General features: G+C 45.2%; 1 protein-coding gene across 26 annotated transcripts in view; it reads left to right on the top strand.

Moving 5' to 3' along the window:
- ANK3 (ankyrin 3) overlaps positions 1–26,649 on the top strand; it is a 266,225-nt gene that overhangs the window by 198,226 nt on the left and 41,350 nt on the right. For 17 of the 26 annotated variants that reach the window (XM_088129865.1, XM_088129917.1, XM_088129926.1 and 14 more), the window contains 7 exons: positions 1,170–1,293; positions 6,627–6,729; positions 8,701–8,807; positions 12,173–12,205; positions 16,436–16,660; positions 23,175–23,329; positions 25,663–25,874. In XM_088129865.1, the coding sequence (XP_087985991.1) occupies positions 1,170–1,293; positions 6,627–6,729; positions 8,701–8,807; positions 12,173–12,205; positions 16,436–16,660; positions 23,175–23,329; positions 25,663–25,874 (959 nt within the window). The remainder of the gene's footprint in view (positions 1–1,169; positions 1,294–6,626; positions 6,730–8,700; positions 8,808–12,172; positions 12,206–16,435; positions 16,661–23,174; positions 23,330–25,662; positions 25,875–26,649) is intronic. The other 9 variants (XM_088129929.1, XM_088129937.1, XM_088129931.1 and 6 more) reach the window with 3 other exon arrangements.

The following is a 26,649-nucleotide window of genomic DNA, read 5'->3' as shown; positions in this document are numbered from 1 at the left end:
CAGTAACATCTCCCATTCTCCCCAGTTCAGACCGCTTGACTGGCCATTTGGCATTCCCTTGGGCTGGCCCTCTCGGTCTTCCTTGCTCCGTTTTCCTAAATGGGGCGGGCAGCCCTCACAGCTGATCCACAGCTCTAGTGCCACCACAGAGCTCTTAAAGTTATACCCCAGAATCTGAATCTGGAAGGAAAACTCACCAGCCTTATCCGTGGTTGGCACCAGACTGCACTTCAGGTGAAAATTAAGAGCAGTGTGGACAGCTTTGAGATTGATGGGCGGGGGGAGCAGACTGGGACAGATGGAAGTGGAAGATGCAATGTGAAAGGCCATCCTTTCAGCCGGTTTTGAAGAACGGGCTGTGCTGGAGATGCTTACTGTTTTTAGAGCCCCGAGACTACGAACTCCATAACACAGGGCTGCTGTATGGGCAAAATAGACCTGCGTACAGTCCTGGAGAGTCTTTTGTTTAAAAAGTGATCACGCTGAAGAAGAGTTCATTCTGAGGCCCCTGAACTGAGATGAAATTGCCGGCTGGATCCACGCGGACTCTCTGCTCCCTCTGTTTGGGGCAGGTGTCCGCCTAAGTGGGAAATTCTAAGGCAATTCACACTTATACACTTAACCTTCAGGGTGCTGTATGTGGGACTGGGAGAGGAAGGGATGAAAGGGAAGGTTTGATCTTAAAATTCTTGGATTTGGGATGAGCATCTGGAGGTCAAGAAGTCAGCAGCAGATCACCGCCTATTGCTGCCAGAAAGCCGCTGCCCAGCTGTGTCCCTGTCGTGAGTCCAGGTGAAAATCCCCCGTTTCTGTTTCCTTTTTTTAAGGCTGTTGAAACACTGGGATCAATCTCATCTGTGATGTGCATAGCTGGCTGGGGAATTCTGGGAGTTGAAGTCCACTCATCTTAAAGTTGCTAAGGTTGAGAAACACTGGTATATATGAATCCTTGAAGGAGGGCCCTTTCTTTTTCCACAGGGAGGCGGCGGCAGAAGATTGATATTTGTAACACTTCAGCAGGCAAAACCACGGGGGTCTCTGTGTGTGTGTGTGTGTGTGTGTGGTTGTGTGCAGTGAGTTTTATTTCCTAGCAAGGATGCCAAAGGTGTGGGGGGTGGCCTTCTGTTTTGGAGGAGTTCCTGATTTCCACTTCCTTTTTTCTGTGGCAGGTGAAGACGCAATGACGGGCGATACGGACAAGTATCTTGGACCGCAGGATCTCAAAGAACTCGGGGACGATTCTCTGCCTGCCGAAGGCTACGTGGGCTTCAGTCTGGGAGCCCGCTCTGCCAGGTATGAGCCTGCTCTTCTCATAAGCACCTTGTCCCCAGAAGCATCTCTTTTTGCGGGAGCTCATGCAAGTCCCATAATGTCACTGCCTAATTGCTCTCAGCCTTTCAATGACGCCTTCATTATTTTAGTTCATATCTGCCCTGCCTTCCATGGGAGCTTTGTTATGGCGAGAGTTCAGAGAAAAAATATTTCTGTGTTCCACAATTTCTGTCCCGCCCCACTCAATAGGCTAATTCATTTATTCAAATGAATAAATCATCATTTCTCCCTGGTACCTGCTGACAGTCCAGATACATCAGGTGTTTCTTTTGGAAACAGTGGAGATCTCGGCTTATGACTCCAATAGCCGAGCCTACAATCCTCATTTATTCAGGCCAAAAGAAAAACTGGTCAGTCACTGGCTGTCCTTCTTACAGATGCTGTTTTCTTTTTTACAATGAAGGCAACATAGGTCCATGCCAAATATATATATCGAAGGTCATTTGGTGGTTAATCCTTTCTCAGAAGAATGCATTGCCATCACCATTATCATGATCATTGTCTGAATTTGTTTGCAAGTTGTTGTGTTGCTGCAGAAACCCTGGGCAAGCTTTTGTTTCAAAAGGAAGGTGCAGCTTTCTTGCAAGGGAGGAGAATGGGTCACAGACTGCCATCTTGGCAAGGCAGGATAAGCAAAAAGTGGGGGCATCTTCCAATTTCCTAGCCTAAAACATACAAAGCAATCATTTGGAGATGATTTTCACAGTTGGGGATAAGGAGTCAGTTTACAGGCAATAGAATTATTGTGAGGCTAATAATTAAGCCTCGCGAGCGCAGCCCTGAGGACATTTTCCTATAGCTTAATGATTGCTTGTAGAAGGTTGTTTCATTGCCTAACAGTGGGTGGCATCTCCCCCAAAGGAAAATGTGGAAGGTAGTAGTTTTGGGGTTAGTTGCTGGCTCTGCCTCCAGTTCAGACGCATGTCCCCTCGCTTAGAACTTTACACTCTTGCCTCATGGCAAACCTTTTGAATTATGAAACTCATTTACTCAATCATGTGTCAGTAAAGTGTTTCACAATTGTGCTAGATAAATAGAATTATTTTGAATTTTAGCGTCTTCCCAGATTTCTTATCCAAATAGCATAACATTCCATTGGTGTAGTTATTATCCAGGTTATTATTCTACAAAATGTAAACTGTGGCTTTAGTAAAGTTTAACAAAGAATATTTCAGTATTTAGCTAGTGAGTAGTACTTACTGGAACAGTAAAGCCTCCATATATGCACACATCCTGAAGATATTTATGGAATGTTAATCTGCCACTTCTCTGTTCTCCTTTATGGATCAGAAATGCTTAGCTGACTTTATTGTTCTTTGGTAGAAACTCAAAGTTTTAACTGGTTCACTTAATATCATTGCAACAGTCACGAAATAATCATTTATATTCAGAAACTCTAAGCGACAAATTGTGGTCAAAACCATTTAAACTAACAGCAACTGTCAGGTTAAAGAAAACAGATGAAGCCTGAGGGTTTTCATAATGACTTAACTGCTGAAGTGGACTTCAGATGGTTATCCATTTCAGAGTTGTAGAACTATTACACAAAAGCCTTTTCTGTCTTGTCCTTGCTAACTAGCATTTTAAATTGGCCTTACAAATACCTTGGCTCAAACTGCAGCTGGTAGAATATTTGTGTTACACGAACTTCCTGCATCTCTTCTACCAGCAGTCAGGCAACAGTTCTTTCTCCAGCCCAAGTCTTGGAACCCTCCCCAGAGAGTTTGGCAAACAGCTCGGTCGGGCTGCTCCAGGAGAAGGCCATAGCTGCCTTTACAGATCGTCCCTGGCCACTCCGTACCTGGTTGCCTTGGGATGCAGCTGACCCCGGAGGACATCGGAATGATGCACCGGGAATGTCAAGGGGAGCGCAGCCCTGTCTAAAATCTGTTGCAACATCCGTTCCAGCCCCCTAAGAGCAGCCCATGGGGGTACCGTGCTAAGAACGACACTGCCCAGCAGTTTTGTGACAGATGGTATATATGTATCTTAAATGCTTAATTCATTAGAAATACGGTCATACGGTTCTCATTTCGGCTCTTTCCCAGCGTAAGACATACGCCAGGGTTCTCATAAAGGTTTTGTCAAAAAAATAGGCTAAAAAAGAAGGTTGCAGTATGTTTTAGTAAGAGACTAAGAGTCAGCGTTATTTGGAGTTGAAAGGGCTTTGCCTAGAAGAACAGATCAGAAACCACTGGATCTCTGCTAGATTTCTTCAATGGTGACCTCGTCAGTTCATCATTTTCACAACTAAACCTTCTCTTAATAATTAACCTTTTTTGAGGTTTAACTACCAACCAGATTTGGCAATGTCAAAAGTAGACCTAAGCGTAGATCCATGAAGTAGGCGGTGGGTCTCAGTCCAAGACTGGGTAGAATTCTCATACCTCTGGTTCAATAGTACCATTGGTTGTTACAATTTAACTCACATTTATATCTTGAATATTTCATATGTATCTTATACTCAGGAAGTCAATTAACACCTACCTGCAAGAAACTAGGTTTGAATTGTGCATCTTTCAAAGAAACTTTCTATTCAAGTTGTGTACTGTGGGACACCTGAACATTGTAGACTCTTCTGGGCATATATTCAAGAGGAGTTATTTAGAAGAGGTTTAGAACCTGTGGTCCTCCAGAAGTTGCTGAACTACAACTACCAGTGTTCCTCATAGCTCTGGCCATGGCGGCTCAGTCCAGTGGTATGAGGAAGCATCTGCAGCCACTAGTTCTCTAGCCCGGATTCAGAACAGACTGTCATCCCACGTGGACTGAGAACATTGCAGGAGATTATATTAGGCCAGACTATGTCCATTTAGCCCAATCATATTGACTTCCATTGGAAGGAGTTCTCCAGGATCTCAAGCAGAGTGTTTTCCCAACACCTGTTACCTGAAGTCCCCTTGATGGAGATTTTATGTAGCCACCCAGAGTTCCTTTTAGTAGATGGGCAGCTATATACATTTCTTAAATAAACAAATAAACAAACAAATAATAAAACAAAACCAAAGAGTTTTGCTCTACCACCGAGGGGGACAATCAACCAAGGACACTCCCATTCAATGACATTCAGTGGCTACCTCATCCAGCCGTGGCACTGTGCTTTTTTCACTGATTCTTTGCTCTCTTCCTCTTCCTCTTTCTCTCCCTCTCCTCCTCCTCCTTTTTTCTTTTCCCTTGTACATTTCTAAACATAGTCCTAAGGTCAGGTAAGGAAGCACGGCAGCAGCCTGGTAACGTTTCTCTGATTTTGCCGTTTCTCATTCCTCTGTTTGTTTGTGGCTTTTCATTCAGCATCTCAGCGTAACATGGCCGCCTCTGTTGCATCCTACTTTAAATAATGCTGTTTTCATGACTGCAGTGATATGGCCTAAGGCTGTATAGCACTTGTTGTGCTGGTAAGATGGATGGCTTTAATAATCCACCAAATTATCTTCTTGTTCAAGATGGTGATCAACCCATGAGAGAAGCATTCTAAAAGGGATGGGGCTTTATAGAAACACACTATTTGGGAAGATTTATTCAGAAGTGCAGCGTGCATGTCATACACTGTTAAGCCACGATGCTTCTTTTTTTTAAGTTAGTCCAAACGCATTCTTTTGTTTGCTGAATGCATATTATTTGACATTTTTCTTTCTTCTCAGTTACAACAGCAAGCATTTTTGAACGTGGCATGTCTTCTAACGTTTGCTCTATGTAACTTCCAGGATTAAAATGTAAGGCGTAAATGTCTAGCCTTTACTTTGGTAGATTCAGATTGTTTTCCTCCAAACTTCTGGAGAAGATGGGAGGTTGGCATATAGACACACGGATAGATTAGCAATGAGGTAGCACTTTTCAAGTGTTGAAAATGTTTCTCGTAGTAATCCCTAAAGAGCCTTGTAAGATAAACAAGGACTTCTTCCCTTCCACTGCAGTCAGGCCTGATCAAGGTTGAGAGAATAAGGGTTTGCCAAAGGTTAGTTTATGACTGAGGCTGAAGAACTTGATGATATTCATCCCTTGCAGAAGAGACAGCCTTACAGGGAAGAGTCCTCCTGCCATTTATATTGCCCCATTGCCCACTGTGCTAAACTATTGGAGTTTCTGCTTTTGAAGGACAGTCTCCTCATCCTAAGCTTGGAACCTGAACAAGCTAACCTCTGGAACTTCTGAAAGGATGGCCCATGACCTCTCCTTTATTTCTGATTGCCAGCCAGCCTGAAAGGCATGGCGTTGGAATAGCTTCATTTCAGCAAGCTGGTTTTCCTTGTTGTGGTACCCTTGGGGTGGAAGTCAGCGGTTCTGAACACGCTCCAAGTGCACGGCAGTCAGACTTGGGGGACTCTCCTTAGGATAGGGGCTGTCAGTTCTAAAGGTGGGTGGTTTCATTTTGAAGAAAACCAGCTTAGATCAAGTAGCCTGTCTGAGAGCTAAATCCTTAAGAGCAACATACAAGGATAGTCAATAAAATGGATAAGTTAAACTTCAGCACAGAGCTATCTTACTTAATAGGGAAAATATTAATTTGCTTTTTCTATGTTAACCAACATATTTCTAAATTATTCCTTACTTTACACATTATTAGCCGTGCACAGTTAGATGCACACAATAACAATTTTGTGTGATGCAAAAAAATATAATAAAACAGTGACCATCAGTGCCGCCATCATCATAAATCTGAAGGGCAAGTAAAACACTGACTAACAGAAGTGTCTAAGTCAAGAGGTCTGGACTAAAAAATTGGAGGGCAGTTTTGAGAAAGTTCTCCTGAAGTCTGCATCTGTATAATTTTGGAACAAGGCATAAATCCTCAATTCAAACTTACTACAATACTCATTGAAATCAGTCATGGTTGCACTTTGAATAAGTTTACTCAGGACTAAATAATTGGTAACATACGCCAAGTGTATATCGGACTTGATTATGCATTTTTACTGCATTCAAGTAGAGGCGCCCTGGTTTCAAAGGGATAGCATGCCTGTCAGAACAGCTCCTTCTACTTCCGTAGGAGTAAATCTGACTGAGCTCGGTGGAACTTACTCTCATCTAAATACCTTCTGCTGAGGGACAATATCCAAAGGCTTCTTTTGACAAATAAAATTGCCAGGATAAATGGTGAAATCTTTTGGATTTACCCAATGGGGACAGGAGGGAATCGCTAAAATCTTTGTTAAAACTGCATTTGTAGCATTTTTTAAACTCCTTCACATCAGTTACACATTGAGCTTGCTCCCTGGAAGTTGCATGAATTAATTTTTCTTTTGTTCATCTCATTCTCATCGTCACACTCTCTGATAAATTGTAAATACAACCAGCCTCCGCTCCTTCAGTTCGGATAGGTCCTACACCTTGAACAGAAGTTCTTACACCCGAGACAGCGTGATGATCGAAGAACTTCTGGTGCCACCAAAGGACACGGTGAGTTCCCTATGACCCGGGGTGGGGGATTTAAATATGCCCTGAGTTGATCATGGAGCTCAGGCTGACCTCAGCTGCCTTTCCACAGTTTGGTGTCCTTCAGCTTGATTGGGCTACAGCTCCCATCCCTTCCAGCCAGCACACTCTGGGCATGCTTCCTGGGAGTTGTAGTTGAGCAGATATGGAGGGCAGAAGATGGAGAAAGCCTTTGTTTGTTTGTTTACTAGTTTATTTATTACATTAATTTACATGCTGCTTCAATCTAAGCAATTCAAGCTAAGGCTTGAATTTTTCTTTATGAATTTTCACCTACCAAGCTGAAAACAGCCTACAAACCAGGCATTTTGGCCAGTCAGGTACTTGGTAACCTCATCTTCCTGCCTGTCCATGTTTCTTCATAAATTCCAGTTTTAAAAGTTCTCCATTTGTCAGCCTTCCTAATTTTTTATATATACATTTACTATATTTGTATACTGCCACACTCCATGGTAGTGTACTGTTAAAATAGAAAAAAACAACAAGCAATGTATTAGAGATGAAATTTGAATTATAGGTGAATGCATCAGTCAGCTGCTATTAAAAGCAGTCAAGGCTGCTGGACTACAACTCACAACAGCCTCAGGTAGCAGGGCCCCTGGGAGTTGAAGTTCAGAAAGATCCAGAGGCCAACGTAGCCCATCCCTGGAATTCAGATTCTTACCCTGCTATTTTTCCTATCAGGTTTGAAACTGTTAAGTGTTTAAGGGCAGGGCAATAAACTGTAGACAGATGGGAGGTGACTAAAGACTGTGTGAATTAAGCGGTGTATCTGCACAGTTCATGCAGTATTGCATTTAATTTGCAAAGGCAAGGCTTCTTTTCGGGACATGAAATCACATCTGTGATTGGATTTAGACACTGTAGAATTTGGACGCTACTTTTGTGCACCTTCATGCTGTACTTCAGGGAGGGAAGACCATGCAGTGATCGAAAGCTACAACTGTTAGCCAGCGTGGAAGACTTCGGTTAAATAGCAAAAGGCTTGCCCCACTGGGCTGAATTAAACCACAAATTTCTGCTGCGTTACCCTCCCACTAAATGAGGGTTGTGACATCAGGAATAGATGACGTCTGATTGACATAGGATTGCTATACAAAATCAGGCGTGTCCGGGGAGGGGAGGGTCAAAAAAGTCAAGAAGGTGGCCACAGACATGCAAATCTGGACCTTCACAGTAGACTGAAAGCTGTCCAGAGCCAGCCTGAACTTGTAGGTTGCCTGGCTGATAGACTCCCCCGGGATGCAGCAAAAGAAGCATTCTGAGAAGTAGCGGAGCATCTGCACGAGAAGCTGAGAGTCCTCCTCTTCCCCCTGTTGCACAGCAAGAAACATGGAGGGAGCAAGCCGGGCCTCACCCCACAGGCATGCTGTGTGTTGAGTATCTGCTGCTTCCTTTTAACATTGATGTGTCGTTATAGGTGAGGCGCCGTCCACTTTCTTATAGGACAGTGCTGTTGCAGTGAGGCAATTGCCAAGGGGTTTCATCCAGCTGGCTCAAGGAGCTGATCTGGTGCCTGAACGAGAGCCTTGAGTCGAGTCTCTCGTCCTCCCTGCATTCATCTTCCGATTGCCCGGGACAGAGGCAGTGGTTGGGCGTTGTGGCTGGGAGATGTAGGTCCAAACCCCCATTCAACCCAGAGATTTGGGGGACAATAACTGTATAATCACCACAGCATTATAAAGATGATAACTGGGGGGGGGGGCGTTCTTTGGAGGACAAGAGCTAATAAGTGAGGAGAACGTACGCAGCACAATGACTAGCTGTGCCGTGTAGGTAAGGCTGGCAAAGTATCTGACAAATTTAAAACATTCACAGCAGATCATTACCACTTCTTCAAAAGGGTCATTTAAGGGCTCGATGGCCACAAAGCACAGAGAATATTTCTTATTCCTTGGATGACTTAATGGTTTTTTGTTGGCCTTCTCTTTGAAGCCCCCGACGTTTCCTCGAGAAGTGGACTCGGATTCCCTCCGGCACTACAGCTGGGCTGCAGAGACCTTGGATAATGTTAACCTGGTGTCCAGCCCCATTCACTCTGGGTAAGTAGTGCAGATCATTCCCTTCCTTCATCCTAGGTGAAACTAGGCAGGGGCTTGGAGGAGAGGGAATAACCTGTTCACAGTGCTCGCTCTTGACGCACACTTCCTCCGTGCCAACTGTGGGATTTGTATATCTTGTTATTGGGTGTCAACACTACCATTATGTTGATACCAACACTCAGGGTGGTTTACAGTACAGGGAGTCCCCGGGTTAAGAACGGCCGGGGTACGGATGATCCATAGTTAAGAACAAAGCCTGTTGTAGCAAAATTCGAGTTAAATACACAATGATCCAAGTGAAATACACAATGGTTTGAGTTCATTACATAATATTACTTATACAGTATTATACAATCATACCATTCCGGCTTACATACAAATTCGACTTAAGGACAGACTTTGGGAACAGAACTCGTTCTTAAACTGGGGACTCCCTGTAATCAAGAGGTGCAGAACAGGAAATCTAGCAATAAAGTTGATGCCTCTGATAGCAAAACAATTAAACCAACATCTTTAAAATATTAATCTGCCTTGAGCTTGGGCACCACTTCAACAGCCAACAGCAAGAAAGAGTCACATCAAGATCCATTATTAGATGGCTTTTCCATTAAAACTTTAAAGCGTTGAGCGGTCCTGTTCCATCATAGGGAGTTACAGCTTTCCAGGAGATCCTGATTCATACCAGTGCCAAATCTCTTCTGTTTGATTCCTTGCTCTAAGAACAACTGCTGGGATTAGATGGCAAGACATTTCTCATTCTAGTTCACAATGCTGTTGTAAACATATTTAAACCCATGGCTCAACCAGGTGTATTTGGAGGAACTAAAATAATTGTGAGTTTCTTCATCTTGGATGTATGGAAGAACCTTTTCATGTCATATACAGTATATGCTAATTCCGACTCCAGTCCTCTTACTAGTAAGACACCTGGAAACAGGTCCATATGCTAGCAGAAATGTGTCCGATCTACTCGTGGGTGTGGCTGGTTTTGCTTTCTAATCTAACCCGTTGTGCTTCGTGAGCCCCAGTCGGTAGGAATGGAGGTTCAGAGCAAACCAGCAGCTACAATTGCAAAGAAGACTGGAAAACAACCTCCATGTTCCTCTGCGGATTTTTCCCCCCCGAATAACTTTGAGGGCAAAAGTCCTTAGGCCACTATTCTGATTTAAGAGTATATTATGGAACACGGATATTTTGTAAAATTTACATCTAATCTAAGGGTCTATTTTTCATATGTGCGACAGTTGCATTTGTTGCAAAGAAATTAGTGTTGGTAATGAATTAGGCTAGGTGCAGGAAACGGGTATGTGTGAACAAAACAACTCAAGTTCCCTGAATTTCAGTCCAGTTTAAACAACATTAACTTGATTTGAATGCCTAGGACGTTGAAAGATTCATTATGTCTGCAAAAAAAAAAAAAAGGAAATGCATTTTTTAAATACTAGTAATAACCCTTTCAAAGTTTTTAAAGACTATTTTTGAATGTTTAAACATATTTGCTATAATTACAAGGCATCTTCCATTTCCTCTTCTTTCCTTCAAAAGCATATCTATAATTAGAGCTATAAGCAAGATCATTTTCCTACCACCGAATCAAAATATGAATGGTGTTTTTAAAAAGATGTATAGCTTTATTCTTCACGAACTTCATGAAGTATTAGCCGCGCTCCCTGTTTTATCCAACATGGACAGCTTTATTGGAATTCACTCCAGGAGGATAGGAGGGTAGAATAAACTCCCCAGTCCCCCAGACGTCACCATAATCACAGCCCTATTAATATGGTGACAGTCATCTGCTCAGCTGATGCCGCCTCCAGTGTGCACGAGGTGGGACAGGGCAGCTGCATTGGAAAAGGCGCAGCTCCTCTTACATCGCCCAGGCCAAGAATACTTTGCTTCCTTCCACTGAAAAGTTAACTAGGAGACGTTCCTGCAGCACGGAAAGGACATTTTTACCCGCAGTGTTACTAAATGTCTGTTGGCCTTAGATTCCCCCAAAGAGTCGTGACTTGCGCGAGAAGGCAGAGGCGGAAATCCCGTCCCAGGAACGCCCAACGGAGCGACCAGCTGACCGACCGGCCGGCCGGCCTGCAGAGCAGTTGCCCCAGCGCCAGCTGTTAAGGCGCTGCCCGCCAGACCCAAAGGATCTGCTACGGAGATGGGTCCTGGAGATGCCAGTTGGGGACTCTGGGGAGCATTTGCGCAAAGGGGGCCTCGAGGCCCCCATATGGCTCTGGGGCCCCAGGCGGCTGGCAGTCAAGAAGGCAGTCGCCTTCCATCTACAGCATGCAGGTTAAAGGGTTCGGTGTCGCTGCTACATCTGAGATACCCTGTTTTCACACCGCAGGTAAAAGGCAAGCATTAGTGGACGCGCACTGTTAAACCTTTACTATCTTTTCCCTAGAAACTGGAGAAATATACCTGGCTCCCATAAAGGTCGCCCAGGCATCCCAAACGTCAGCATTTGAGGTTTTGGCCTGCTTGTTTCTTTTCCTGCCTCTGCCGTTGTGGTGTTTAGACTAAGCTATTGCTACGGTCCTTCAAAGCTCTCGGTCCTCTACCACCAATTACTTTTTAAGTTAATTGGATGTTTATTGGATTTTTCCACAAAGGCTAACCATAATTTAGCATTCAGATGAAACCCTAACCTGTGACTAATTGAAATTGGAAGCAAATGCTTCTAATCTCTTCACCGAGTCCAAGGCAGAGGAGAATCAGCGCTAATCGATGCCAGTGGTGGTATCTCAGGGCCTTGTTGCAAATGCAGTTTATCCTGAATGTTTGCACTGTATTTTCTTCTAGACATATGCGAGCCCAATAAACCATAAATCAGGGTTTTCAAGCAGAAGGGGCTGGGATCAAACAAACAGGCTGAGCCAAAATCAAACTAAATGTGTGACGTCTAAGGACAATCTGTGAACCCAGGAAACACGCGCAGGGGTTCAGTGCTGGACTGTTTCAGATAGCTTGCATTCTCAAACATTTACAGTACTTGCTTTCATAAATCAGCTGAACATCCTTTGCCATCAGTGTTGCATCTTTTAACATAATCCAGGTTCCAGGGATGTCGTGCAGTGCAAAACAGCACTTCACTTTTCCCTGTAGTGTACAGGACCAACAGATCCTCATCTCCATACAAGTTTTGGCAAAGGTTTTAATTTCAGCCAAATACACATTGCTATCACATAATGTCTTTCGTTTTTAAAAAAGGAGAATAACCCCCATCTCCTTCCACCGCCCTATGACCAAACTGAAATGCTTTGCTTTTGTGATTCTGCCTTTGTTTATGATCAACATTTTTGTGGCTTGCTTCTAATAATCGCATATTAATTTTTCCCCAATTTGCTTTCTAAATTATTTTGCAGCTATTCCTCTCCACTCCCACAGTATGATTCAAGGTGATGATGATGCTGTCTGTGACTTCTCATTTTGCTTCTATATATGTTTATTTTTTTTTCCTCCCCAGTTGCAATGTGTGTAGATGTTTTAGTGCATCTCCAGTCTTTCCACCTTCTACTGTAGATTTTCCACTTTTGTCTTCTTGTTGCGTTTAGTATTGTGCTTTAGAAATTGTTCTGTAACTTGTGTCATTAGTCTGATAATGATTTAGATGGTCACTAACTATTAATGTCATTTATACAAACTGTGCATGAAGAAAAACAATGTCTGATGTATATGAGGGCTGACAGACAGGCTGCTTGACAAAGGGGCGGTGGGCATTTCGATAAGAAATGCTAGAGGAAGTCTCATAGCCCTGCTAGATACGGTTGAATTTGCCAGTGAGGATCCATGGAAGAGTTTTCGTGAGAAAGAAAGAAACCAGGCCTCAAACAGTCAACCACCAAACTGCGGCTCGCTTCTGTGGTGCTTCTAGCCAGAGGACCATAGTCTCGCATTCAAGGTACATGCTGAGCTTGACAAATCGAGCCATGATCAGCTCTTAACCAGGCCCCTGTTCACATTTAGGAGAAACGGTGTTGTTTAAGCAAATGGTCAGGCAGAAAGACTACCTCTAGAAACACTTAGCAAACTCCCTAAAAGATCCCTGAGGCTTTGCAAACTCGTGAGTTTTGTTGATTAGACTAAACAACGCCAAAGGGATCCATCTAAAAACAGGCGCAGAGGGCAAGCTGAGTTCTTAGGACAGATCAGTGTTTGGGAAGGGAGGACAAATCTGTTGTGCGGCTGCATTGCATGTCCTGTGGGGGACTCCCCAAGAGCGAAAGAGAAAGTTCCCCCGTACTGGGGAGGGAGTCCAGGTTTTAGCCACAAGGCAAAAATACACGTGTGGCAAACTGGCAATTTATTCCTGGGGAGGACACAAGCAGCGGATTTTGGAGCAATTATTTCTTTCTTTTTTTGCATGATTCCATCTATATTAAATCAATGTTGGTCCATGTTTTGTTTTTAAATCAAGAGTTTGCAGGAAGCAGCTTTTTATCTACAATCACATCAAGATTTTAGGCATGGAAATGTAGAAACCAACGAAGGACAGCTAATAAGAACTGCTTTAGAATAACGTGCAAAGGAAGCAACAAAAAACAAAGCAAAAACTCAGAGCAGTCTAAGCCCGTCTTTGAAGTAGGTGAAATGCAAGAGGCTCTTATGGTGGACGGAAGGAGGGCCGCGGTTTTTTAAAGGCAACCATAAGGGCAAGTGTTTGGAAAGGACAGACTGTGGAAACTCAAGGGGCATACTCAAGAAGGGAGGAAAAGCAGCCGAGGAAGGACACCCATTTATGCAGGTCCCAGAGTCAGTGATGAAGCCTTCCCGAGGCTGTCTCAGTGGATGCTGGAGGAAGCCATTTAGATGGTTGACAGAGGGTGGGGAACCCACGCATTCAGAGGCTACCACGTCAAAGGGAAAGCACTGCTCTGTCTCCCCTGGTGTGTCGGTTTACTATCTTCAGGAAGTGGTATATTAGATTATTGAAATGCAGCCCCATACAAGGGTGCATCTAGTAGCCTATTCATCATGTGGCAAACTTATCCATAGGGCTCAATGGGTCATTTAAGATCTCATCCTGTTCACAGATTGGGATGTGGTTTTCTTTAGATTTCCCTCTCTTTGAAATAATCTAAATCCATCTGTGGATAGGCAAAATACAAAGAATTTCCTCTATTCTTCTAATATTTTCCTGCCAGCTGCTGGGGATCAGCTTGAGATTCAGCCAGTTTCTTGAATTGATGTGGGTCTTGTTGGAACGCGTCTGCTGAGGTTCACCATTTGCCATTAAATGAACAAGCTTGGTTCCCCCCGCCCCACGCCTGGCCCCATTCCTCCAGCCTAGCCAGGAACTCCATATTTAACTAATTGCAGCTTAGTTTTCTTCCAACCAGATAAGCTGTAGCTAGTCCTGATTATTATTTGGGGGATGTGCTCCACATACAAGGAAAGTGAGGGGGACCAGGACTTTGTGTTTCTTTTTCTAGGATTTGTTTCCCTACTTTCTGCTTTGCTATGATTGGAGAAACGTCAGGGCTGCACAAAGTGATTCAGGGATCCGTCCCTGGTGCCTCAATTTCCTTAAAAGTAAAGACTTCTTCAAGTCAAGCTTGACTCCTGGTGGCTTCATGGACATGTCCATGTTGCTTTCTGAGGAACAGTCTGGAAGTGGTTTGCCATTGCCTTCAAAGAGCTCTCTTGACTTGTTTCAATAAATTGTAATTAATCCTAACACAGTCTGTAGCTTAGACGGACCTCGCTGTAAATGAGCTTCTGATTTTTTATTACATTCCCTTATTTGAAAGGAGTGAAGGGAACATACCAGGCTAGAGCTTGTTCATGGAGCATCACACCTCTGCCATCAGTCCTTCCCCAGTAATGTGCAGTTTCAGAAAAACTCATTTTCAGCTGCATTGCTCTGTCCTGCCTGGCTAATTTTCCCATCAGCCTTGCCTGATCTTACCTGGGCAATACTGGAAATCCCGGAGTGCAGGCTGGCCTGGGAAGCTGAAAGTCAGTCTAAGACAAACCACTTTCCTAAGTGCAGTTTATCACTAGGGAAACCCATGTGGATGTCCATGAAGTCACCAGGAACTGTGCTTGGCTCAAGGAGGCTTTATTTTTGCCTTCTGAGCTGGGCAGAATTGGAAGGATTTTAACCAAGAGAGCTAGAACATCCTCCAGTGGGGCAACAGTTGGATCAAACTCTGGCTGCTTTCCTGAGGAAACCAGGTTTGTGGAGTTCTTGGGGTTCTCTGAGCTTGGTCGTTTTCTTGCAAATGTTTCATTACCCAGCTAGGTAATATCTTCAGTGGGTTTTGCTTTGTTCAATTTTTTCCCTCTGGTAGTTCCTTGATTAAGGTATTGTCTTTTGTTTTTCCTTCTATTGTCTCTTTTGAATAGTGTGTAGATGCTGTTTATCTCTATGTGCCTGTTGATGGCTTCCTTGTCTGAATACCAAGCTTCCAGGAATTCGCTCACATTTTTGGATTTAGCTTGGTATTCAGCTAAACCTTGGTCCAAGATGCTAAGATTCCTTAGCTAAATCTTAGATGCTAAATCTTAGACCAAGCTAAATCCAAAAATGTGAGCGAATTCCTGGAAGCTTGGTATTCAGGCCAGGCAGCCATCAACAGGCACATAGAGATAAACAGCATCTACACACTATTCAAAAGAGACAATAAAAAGGAAACAAGAGACCAGAACATCTCCTCACCCACCAGCAGTCATCACCCAGATAAGCAGAGATTAACACCACCAGACATACAAGCAGTACACAATACCTTAATCAAGGAACTACCAGAGGGAAAAAATTGAACAAAGCAAAACCCCCAGCCCGACCAACACTGGCGGGGCATGCCACTGTATATAAACAGAGAGCAAACCCCACTCCCTTCTAGCACTGAAGATGTGACCTAGCCGGGTAATGAAATGTCTGCAAGAAAGCAGCCTTGCAAGCTTGGAGAGCCCCGAGGACGCTGCAGTTCAACCCCGAGCTGCACATATTTGCCTCTATTGAAACCAGGTTTGCCCACCAGGCCTCAGGGAGCCCACAGAATTAGGAGGAGCTGCAGCAGAAGCCCAGAGGCTCAGGACGAAGCACGGAGGGCCGAGAGATTTTAAGGAAAAAAGGAAGGAGACGGGCTTTTTGCCAAAGCCTGTTTTTTTAGGGAGAAAAGTGTTGTCATGCGTGCACTTCACCATGATAGCTTCTGAGGAAATAGAGTGCACGGAATTGTTAAATAATTAGCTGATCTTGCCGATAGGGCATGAATAACACAGTACGCTAATATTTTCATGATAGGAGACACCGGTGCAGTGGTTAACCGTGGTGTCATTGCAATGATGTGATTACAATAAGAAAAAAAGCTTGCTCTTCAGAAGGGTGTCTCGCGCAGAGAATTATCTGTAGCCTTTGCTGGGGAGGCCGAGGCCAGAAGGCAATGCAGGGCCTGCGTTTCTGCCCACGTGAAGCCGCACTGGCCTTGGCTGCTGAAGGGAGCGGAGTGGGCTCAGCGGAACCTCCTCCCGAGTAGACCGGCACCGGACGGTGCTAGTAAGTGCTGGGCTGTTCTCGGAAGGCTTCTCCTTCTCAATGCGTTAGGTTGGTGTCGGAGGTCTTTTGCTCCGAAGCCTTCAAACACCCTGACAACTTCTCCTGACACTCCCTGTTTCTGTTCCAGTTTCCTGGTTAGCTTCATGGTGGATGCCCGGGGGGGCTCCATGCGCGGCAGCCGCCACCATGGCATGAGGATCATCATTCCGCCACGCAAGTGCACCGCTCCCACCCGCATCACTTGCCGCTTGGTGAAGAGAGCCAAGCTGGCCAGCCCTCCGCCAATGGTTGAAGGAGAAGGATTAGCCAGTAGGCTGATCGAGATGGGGCCTTCAGGGGCACAGTTCCTGGGGTAAGTTGCTCTCCCGTGTTGATTATCTCTATCGCTTTTCATCCTTAATCCGTTGGACCTTTGTCTTTCCTGTTGTAATCACCATCGGAGCGTTTGTTGACTTGTTTGTGGCGTGTGTTGTTTCACCTGAGGCCAAACTCCCCATGGAGTCCAGAGGGACCTCCTGTTGAAGAGGTGGGATGGGGCGGAGGGAAGAAGGGAAGCCAGTCAGCAGAGACCCGCCTCTCTCACCGGGGTCAGATCGGCTTTGGTGAGACTTGGTAGCGCTACCCAGTCACGCGCAGAGCAGTCCATGCCAGCAAAACCCCTTTCACTTCAAAAATATAACCGGTTGCCCCTTTCCCTCTTCCTTGGCAGTTGCCTGCCGAGAGTAAGAGAAGAGCTAACCTGTAAATGGACATATTGAAGCTGTCAGTCTATCCGAATTTGCCAACAACAAACATTTTTCAACGGTAGAGAGAAACAAGCTCATATGATGTGGGGAGGGATCTGTTCGTCTTTCTTTCTTTCTCTCTCTCTCTCTCTCTCGATATATATTTAAAAATGATAAATTTTGTTCATTACCACATGCGGTCCTTGGTAGAAAGGTCCTGTCATGATGACATCTTGCTCCTAATTTCCCCTCTTGTTTTTCTTCCTGCTGCATGGATGCTATCCAGTAAACTGCATCTTCCCACCAAACCTCCCCCTTTAAATGAGGGCGAGAGCATGGTTAGCCGAATCCTGCAGCTTGGGCCTCAAGGAACAAAATTTATTGGGTAGGCTGTTTCTAAGCAAAGATATCAAATGTCTACGGTTCTTTTCTTATTTTTGGTTTTGACTTGCTTTTTTTTGGTTTTGTGTTTTGATCATTCCCATTTCTTTTACAATTGCAGCAAAAGCTTCCAGTTTATTTAAATATCACAGGCAGTAAAATCATAGTGGCTTGATTATATTCTAGCACTGCTCCTATAAAACTGATCTTGTGCTTCAAGGCATGTGGAATTCACTGCAAGCATTTCTGCTTTCATAAGTTCTGTGCTTTTTCTTAATTTTTTAAAATAGCTTTTTTTAACTGTCTCAGCTGCATTAACTATACATTTAAAAAAGGAAGTTCCACCCAAAACACATGGTGGTGGTAGTCCCGTTATTTTAATCCTGCTGGCAGAGGAATTATTGACAAGGTTTTGAAGGCAGTTTGTGGAGGAAGAACATGGCCAGAATTGGGTCATTTTCAGCAAGTACATTCTTTATAATACAAAGGCGGCCCAAGACAGTGGGGTCCAAACTTCTTCCATCCTAACCGTGTAGCAGTTAGCAGAATGAAAACATGGATCAAGGCAGAGGGAATCCCTGCAGGGTCCCATTGCCCCTCTTCACTGGGTGCAGCCACACCCAATATTTCATCAGGCGTCCTCTGTTCATGCCTGATAATGACCTGGGTGTGCTGTGAAGTTTTAGAAGAGCTGCTCTGCAAATGTAACAGCTCCCGTATTCCACACCGGTTTGCCCTACTGGCTGAGAATGGAGGGACTGCTACCCCGGCAACTTTGGAGGGTGCCAAACTGGAGAAGGCTGGGCTCCAGTGTTCCCTGTGGACCCAGTAATGTGCAGATATCTTTGGCTTCTATTGCTGTAAAACAGCCTTTTCCAGTTTGCTGGCAGATGGGTGTGGATGTTAAAAGATCCAGAAGGTACAGCGTTGGAGAAGAGAGCTCTAGAAAGTTCCTGAGGTCTTGAGATCTATTCCCCTAGCCATCTGCTGCTGGAGGGCGTCAAAGTTCAAGGATTTCTGAGAAGTTGCATTCACGCTCACATTTGCTTGAACCTGAATGCAGCTCTCGTACTATTCAGGACCCTGATAAAACAGGACCCCACGGGTCACTCCAAGACCTGAAAGGGTTGAGATCGTTCTGAATTCTATATTTCTGTGCTGCTCTGGTCTTGCATAAATTCTCAGAAGTCTGCTGATACATGCTTAGATGTTGGACCATTGGGAGCCAAGGATTCACTCCTGCAAATGTCATTCAAGAACAGGATAGATATCTAAAAAGTAAATAAATAGAGAAGTTCTCATATGTACAGGTAGTCCTTGTTTAGCAATTGCCTTGTTTAGCAACCATTCACAGTTACAACAGTGATGAAAAAGTAATTTTATGACCAATCCTCGCATTTATGACCTTTGCAGGTCTGTAAAGCAAAGGAAAGCTGAAGTAAGATCATAAATACAGTTGTGGCTTCACTTAGCGACCGCTTGGCTTAACAACCAAGTTGCTGGTCCCAACTGTAGTTGCCAGACGAGGATTACTTGTAGTTCAGTGCCAGAATGAACACAGTCACACTCTTTATTTGTGTGTTTCCTGGCTAGAACTAAATGTAGATGATTGTCTTCCTCACGAATAGCATCTTCACAGCAGACTAATGCCGTAATGAGGAAGGATTTTCATCCATTCTCCTCAGTGTAATCCCAACCTACATGTGACCTCCCTAAAACTGCTCTTTACGTAAGAAGAGAAACTCCCATCAGTGTTGATGACAGCTTTCCTCTAAATTCAGAGAGCAACTTTGGAGGAGGGTGGAAATGGATGTGGAACCTGCTGGGCCTGGAGGGTGGAATCTTTGCATCACCTCCTTTTGCGGTCCACCACTGGATCATCCTCTCAGCGTTCCTCTCTGTTTTTTCCTTTGCCTGCTTATTTTTTAAAGATATGCAGCTGCATGATTATAGGCATGCCAGGTCTTTTTGTCCTTGGACAGCTCTAGATAGAGGTCACCTGGCTTGGAAGGCTGTGACTCAGCAGGTGGCTGAGACTGACTTTATTGGGGCTCACCGGCTGAGCTGGCTTGGGTCTGCGTAGGACGTGGATGGGACGCCTCTGGGGAGCATCCAGGTTGTAGGCTAGACTGGGAAGGCAAGAGCAAACCAACAGACTGACAACTTCCTGGGAGAGGACGATAATAACCGCTGTTTCCTTATTGCCAAGAAAACTACCGGGACACCTCTGTGGATCTCAGGAGTCAAGCTGAGCTTGAAAGACAGCCTGGCGGAAATGGTGCCCCGGAACATGAGGCACGTGAAACGGATCGCCTCCTAGGTCCCCCGCAGGAGCTCCAGTGGGGTGGTTCTCCTAGAGTGGCTCTGCTCTAACCATTGAAGATGGAGGCTCCCCAACCCGTGGCCTGCTGATCAGTGGGGCTTCACCTTCTGCCATCCCAGAGGCATTGCGTCTCTCGGCTATGTGCCCAAATTCTCTGGAGAGGGCCCGGCTGGGAAGTCCCTCCTGATCATTTGGATTCACATGTCCATCCCGTGGTGCCTTTGCGGGGTTCACATGGAATCCGAGCCTTATGAAAGGGACTGGGTTTGAACAATGCCCAAGGCCACCAACCCCTGTCCCTCATCCCCCCCCCCATTAAAACTTTTTTAAAAAGTAGTGTATCACGTAGATATTTACAGTACGTTGCCTGGGGAAACGTGCTGTGTGTGTGAATGCAGCCAGCTGGTCCTTGAAAGGCTGAGAGCAGCAGGTCGGCTGCTCTTGCCAGGAAAGGGGCTCTTGTTCAACAGATCCAATCCGTCCCCCTCCCCAATCTATATCATCCCTAACTAGATGTACATCTATACACACGCACACACTTCCAAGTGTTTGTAATTATAACAAAATATATATAAAATTTATGCCTTTATGTGTGTGTGTATGTAATTTACATATGTTTATATTTAGAATTCACACACACACACACACTGCACATTTACAGTAATCTGAAAAGTATTATATTCATATTTAGACTCTTTGAACGCCTTAAATATATTGACAGCTGGTGTTCCACAATTGTGAAACTTAATCTATCCTGTTGTTCCAAGTTTTGTGTTCAGTCCCTGTTCTACCTTCCCTCTGAGTTTGGTTTCTATTCATGGACATAACTGTGTGGGCTTTATCCAGAGAGACAGTCTCTGACACGTTCGCCAACAAAGATTGCATTCAGAAGGTAATTGTTGGTGTGTTTCAATGTTTTGTACATGGGGAGCACTGAGCTAAAGTTAGACCAGCAAACGGAACAGCCCTTGGAGATGTTGCTGCTTTTCCCCAACCACGGCATTTAGAATAACAGTTTGTGTTTTGGAAAAAAATAAGGAAAGGCACAATTTAACTAGAGTTAAGAACCTCTCCATCTCGTGGCATTAAGCACGTAGATAATGAAATCGGTGGCGTAAAAGTGGATAAATTAATTGGATGGTGTCCTCACTGTCATTTGTCCAATGATGTCCTAACTGTCATTTAAAAATTCTGTTGTTACTAATGCCCTCGTTGGAAATGCAGGAGAAAACCACTCTCCTATCCTGCTTCTTGGTTGACCACTCACGGCCTTTTCACAGCATGGTCCGATGTTCCGTGGATGTAAAATACGATCAGTGATCGTTGTTTCCCATCGATAAAGCTCCGTGCAATTTCTGTGGGAAATTACTGAACTATATCAAAGCTGCATAATCCATAAATGCTTATGTTTCTGTGATGAAACTTTTCATATAGAAAACAAAGAGGCTGCCTCTGCTTCGTTTCCATGCTGGTATTTGCAATCCTGGGTGGAAAGCACAGGGTTACGCTGTCTGTTGCTTAAAGGGGGTCGGAAAAGAGCGACAGGAGTTAACTCGGTGCGTCCACGCGGCTGCCCGGGGTGGCTGCCTGGGGTGGCTCGTTGACTCAGCAAATCACTTGCTTCCTGGTATTTGGAAAAAAGAACCGGAGTGGGTGGGTTGTATGTAGCTGATCAGCTTGGGTAACTTTGCCACGGTAAGTTACCACTGTGGCAGATGAATGTCCTCAGGGTTCGGTCGGAAAAAAGGGAGGATAGCAGACATGATGTTGCGACAGATATAAAAAACGCTTGGAGCTCGGATCACACCATTGTGGTCCCCATCTTCACTTTTTTGACCACACCCTGCAGACACCCCCTCCCCCCAACGACAGAGCTCTTCTGCTACAGCAGAGTTCCTAATCCATCTATTGCAAGAGGGTAAGAATATAGTACCAGAAGGAGCAGCCGCCCCTGGCCATTCAGTGGCGCCTGGTCCCACCCCAAAATCTAATTTAATTATGACTTGAACGAGAGACCACCAGGGAATCGCAGGGCTGTAGAGCAGATCTGGAAGTTAAAGACCATCCTCAAGGAAGACGCCCCAGAATTCAAGCCTGATCTTTTTCATAAGATGCGCTGCAAAAAAAGCAGGAGTTTGCATAAGAGGAATGGGAGGAAAACGGGGTACAAACATTGGTGGTCAGTCCCTGACAGCCCAGTCCAGGACATGGTTCCTTTGGGATAGGGCTCTTGGCACTCGGTAGGACTTGCATCCCGTTGTGCTGCACACACTCTTCTGCGTTTCAGTTGCAGTCATTCCTTTGTCTGATTTCATCTCAAGTGTTTTGCTGAGAAAGCTCTGCTCTTCATCCAGGAAAAAATAGGAGTAGCATGTCTGCAACGTGACTCTTCTGTGAGGGGCTGTTTTGCAGGGAGTGTTTTTTTCTCTGCAAAGCGGAAAATCCATGGGCCGGGATGCTGCGACGCAAATCAGCTTCTTGAGACTTACACAGCCTCTTCCTGCTTCCCTTCTGTGGAGTTCTTCGGCTAGGCAGAAAAGAAAGCTTGAAACTGTCCCAAGAAGGGCTCCCTTCGCCAGCAAATGGAGCTTCATCATGGTACCTCTTTGCAGAGAATTTGGAGGCAACCCTCTCTCTCTCTCTCTCTCTCTCTCTCTCTCTCGCACCCACACTACCCCTGAGTAAATTTGGCATTTGGGATAAGTCCAGGATTGGCTCTCTCTCAGTTTGCGTACTCATAGACATCCACCTGTCTAGTATCCATACACCAAATTGTGCTCCAAAAGAGCGAAAGCAAAATTGAAACTCGTGGGGGAGATGAAGCGAAGTCGCAGCCTCCGTGGTGGCAGCCACAGCCGTGCCCACGGCGGGGAGAGAGCTGAGAAAGTCTCAGAATGAAGCTGGGCGGGTGCTAAATAAGATTCTCAGTCATTTGGGTTCTGTGCACTGTGTTTTTCTTTCCATGCTTACCCAAAGCAGAAGAAATTATGAATGCAGAAAAAAGTCTCCACGTTAACATACGTTGCATGATGCAGAGGAGCTGAGGTGCAGAAACTAGCTTTCCTCAAAACTTGTGTTGTCACAGCAGAACTTTCTTGCCAAATCCACATATCTTGATTATGACCTCTTTCTGCATAAGCAACTTCCAAAACTCTTACTCTTCATTTGCTTCTATGTATTTTTCGTAACTTCTTGTTTCTGTGTGAATTAGCACCTGCCAGCACTCCTGTGTCTGCTTTTACCTAAGTGTGGTGTTGGAGTGAATCGAACAGTCACTCGCAGGTCAAGCTGGAAAGGTTTTGTGGCTTTGTCAACTGTTAATCGCTTGCAACCGTGTGACAAACCGAGCCTGTCTCTGATCCACGGGAAAACACCATGCAAGAGGTGGCCCAGCCAGCCCTCTAGTCATCCACTGGTTTTCTCTTTCTTTGGTGCAGTCCAGTCGTAGTGGAGATCCCCCACTTTGGATCGATGCGAGGAAAGGAGAGAGAGCTGATCGTGCTGCGGAGTGAGAATGGGGAAACCTGGAAAGAGCATCAGTACGATAGCAAGCACGAGAGTCTCACTGAGATACTGAATGGCATGAACGAAGGTAACCGCGCTCGCTTTGCAAGCAGCTAGAATAGATGAGGCAAACGTGAGAAATGTGCGAGGCGCTTCTAGCCAGGAGCCGCTGATGAAAGTGCAGAAACGATGAGGCAGGTTCCTCTGTGCCTCTGCGCAGATTTCTCTTCCAGCAGGAAACACATGATGCCCGCTTAACCATCACAGTATATGCTTACCGTTTTCCCCATTGCTTTATTACCATTGCTGACATTTTGTTAACTCAGTGTTTTGTCTGTCTGATATTTTTGTCCTGCTGCAACAGGAGAGGGTTCACTCAGCTGCACTGTTTCTCTAGCGTTTCTGTTTCTATTGCTGCATCCCTGGCTCACTGCTGCTCTTCTGAGCTACGGTCCGGTTACCGTTAACACGCACCTCTGATATAAAGCCAAAGTTCTGGATCATTTTTGCCAAGGGAACAACCGTTGAAACGTTTGCTGGGAGTTGCATGGCCGCACAGAACCTGTCTCTGCATGAACTTGCAGTCTTTGCCATGCTCTTCCCGGAATAATACCTGGGCCCAGCCTTGCAGGAGTTAAGGTATATTGAGTCAAGTCCTGCTCTTAAGGGCAGCCAGTAAAATGCTGCTTGGAAGCATTTTCAAATGAGATAGGAGAGAAAATGTTTGTCCTCCTACCTGCCATGTTGGTGTTCCTGAAGGTGGAAGTCTTACCTAGTTACGGGGACTTTATGGCACATGGGGCCAACCCATGGAAGTTAGGCTTGGCAGCAAGCTCTGGTCTCTTGGAGCTTGATTCTCAGACATGGCTCGGCCAGGTTAGGAGCTTTACTGCCACAGGACGAAGCTGACTGCCCACTGCAGTGCAAGGGCCAGAGACGCTGATTGCTGCTCCTGAGCCGAGGGGACTTTCCGAAGGGCTCCCAGGCGGGTGGCAGAGCTAGAAGCGACCCCTTCCTCTCCCCCCCCCACAGAGGGACCCTTACAGAGACTAAAAGCCCCTCCCCCTTCCAAGTTGTTTTTTATTCCCAAGATTTCCTGACTTTGGCTAGGTGCAGCCTCCTTGGGGCTTCTGTTGGTTCTGCTGCTGATGAACCTGGCGCAGCCAAGAAGGTCATCCTCCGCGCAGAATGACCGCCATTTCGGGGCCTGCTGCAGTGACCGCTGCCCTGATGGATGCAGCTGTTCAGATGGGCAGAAAAGCTGCTCTCGGGTCTCAGGCTCATCTGAATTGCTGTTGGGGGAGTCTGCAGGGGTCAGACATTACGTGTCCTCTCTGTAGGAAGGGGTTCTTCACCTAAATAAGCACGATAGCATGCTCTCAGATGCACTGAGCGAGTCTCCCAGCTCTGCGATTCTGTGAACTAGAAGAGCCGTCTGCCAAGTGATACCACCCACTCCTTTCCTTTTCTGATGCTAAAACTAACATGGTTTTGCTGAGTGCACTACCACCTCCTGGCCAAGATAGATATTAAGAGGGACCAAGGAACTCAAGCAGATTCAGAACGTGACTCTCTTGATCTAGCAGATATTGGAGGAGGAGAGCCAAAAATCAGAAAGAGATTGGTAGCATTTTTTTAGACTACAAGTTTTATGAAAAGGCTCAGCTGCTTTTTTTTTTTTTTAATAAGAAATAATGATCTGAAAAGGTGCTATTGGACTCCTCCTGATGTCTTACTCCACTCGCTTCTTCCTTGGCTGATGGTCTCTGTCCAGGCTCAGTTCAAACACTGGTCATGGCCTAGCAAGTCTTTTAGAGGCCTTGGAGGGGAAAATGCAAGAGAATAATCTTCATGATGGCTTTGAACGTTGATGCTCAGAGATGTGGAACTGGATTTCTTCAGCTCCTCTGTCCACTGACAAAGACATTTCCCTCCAGACAAGCTTGTGCAATTTCAGCCACTCAGGTTTACTTGGAAGAGTGTTGTTATTTAGTGTGGTTATCCAGTGCTTTGGAGCTGAAGAAAGTGGTGTTAAACTTTGAATCCAACTATCTTTTAATTTTTACTGGTGTGTTTTTATTGAGGATTCTGGATATATTTTTTATGTTTTAACTGTAAGCTTGTTAATTTACTTGGGGAGAAAAGTACACTGTAAATTAAATAGCTAAACACGGGTTCCAGAGTTGTTCAATTCTGCTCTGGCTTAGTGTTCCAACAAACAAATTCCGAGAAAGGCTTAATGCTAAGCTTCGAAATAGAAGCAGGAGAAGTACTTTCAGAATGAAAAATCTGTATGCTTCAAAGTTAGTTCAAAGAGGTTCGGGCGCGAGGCAGACCAAGTGAAGGTATTCTCTGAAGGGCCAGTCGTGACTTCTGAGTGGCGATGTGGAGATGAGGCTGGAGTCCCTTTTCCTTCCCTAGAGCTGGACAGTACAGAAGAACTGGAGAAGAAGCGGATCTGCAGAATCGTCACCAAGGATTTCCCTCAGTACTTTGCGGTGGTTTCGCGAATTAAGCAAGAGAGCAACCAGATTGGCCCAGAAGGAGGCATCTTAAGCAGCACGACTCTCCCTCGGGTCCAGGCTGCTTTCCCTGAAGGAGCGTTGACCAAAAGAATACGAGTGGGCCTTCAGGTAAGGGAGCTGTGTGCCTTGAGAAACCCCCTCATGGAAGAGGAAGCCCAAATCAGAGGCCAGCTGGCTCCTTCCTGGCCCCGCGCGTGGGCAAAATTGCATGCCCCGTCTCTGCACATCCTTATGGGTGTCACCTTATGGAAGGTCACCTGTTGCGTACAGTTGCACCCCGGTGAGTGGATCGGGCAGGGCTCCTTTCCTGATTTCCCACAGATGCGGCTCCAAAAATCTCTCTCAAGCACAGCTTCCTAAAAGTCCATGGGCTTTTCTCCCTCGCCCTTTATTAACCCTTTGAGTCTCATCCAGCATCTCAACTCCATTCAGGATGAAATGTAACAATACGTTTTATTGTGTCAACAGTTGTACAGAATATTCAGTTTTGTTCTGTCACCATAAGGAGATTTTCTTTAGATCCCCCATTTCAGAGAAACTGTTTTAGCGTTGAAACTGATAGGGGATCAATAAGTAAATAAAGAGAGGCCGGGTGTTCATTCTGCAGTCATTTGATGGATTTCTGTAATCAATGTTGATCCTCAAACCTGAATTCATGCAGGTTTCACACCACTTATGTGCACTATAGAAATGCTACAAAACATGATGTTTTTGAGGTTCTGGAGGGGTGGTTCATGGAACCTGGAAAGCTAATGTTATATTCTATGCTGCAGTCAAGAATGGGTATGCTCTGCTTGACTGTATTCCCCGTATGGATTTTTTCAGGACATTAAGAATTGTGTACTTCTCACACCTGGGCGACGACTCCAAAAATTATTCTATA

Source organism: Python bivittatus, unplaced genomic scaffold, assembly GCF_059951505.1.
Source record: "Python bivittatus isolate LINGU-HERP-01145 unplaced genomic scaffold, Pbiv_v1 ctg000050_np1212, whole genome shotgun sequence".
NCBI classification, from domain to species: domain Eukaryota; kingdom Metazoa; phylum Chordata; class Lepidosauria; order Squamata; family Pythonidae; genus Python; species Python bivittatus.
The sequence above is the reverse complement of the archived record's forward strand: the minus strand, read 5'-3'. Positions and strand labels throughout refer to the sequence as shown.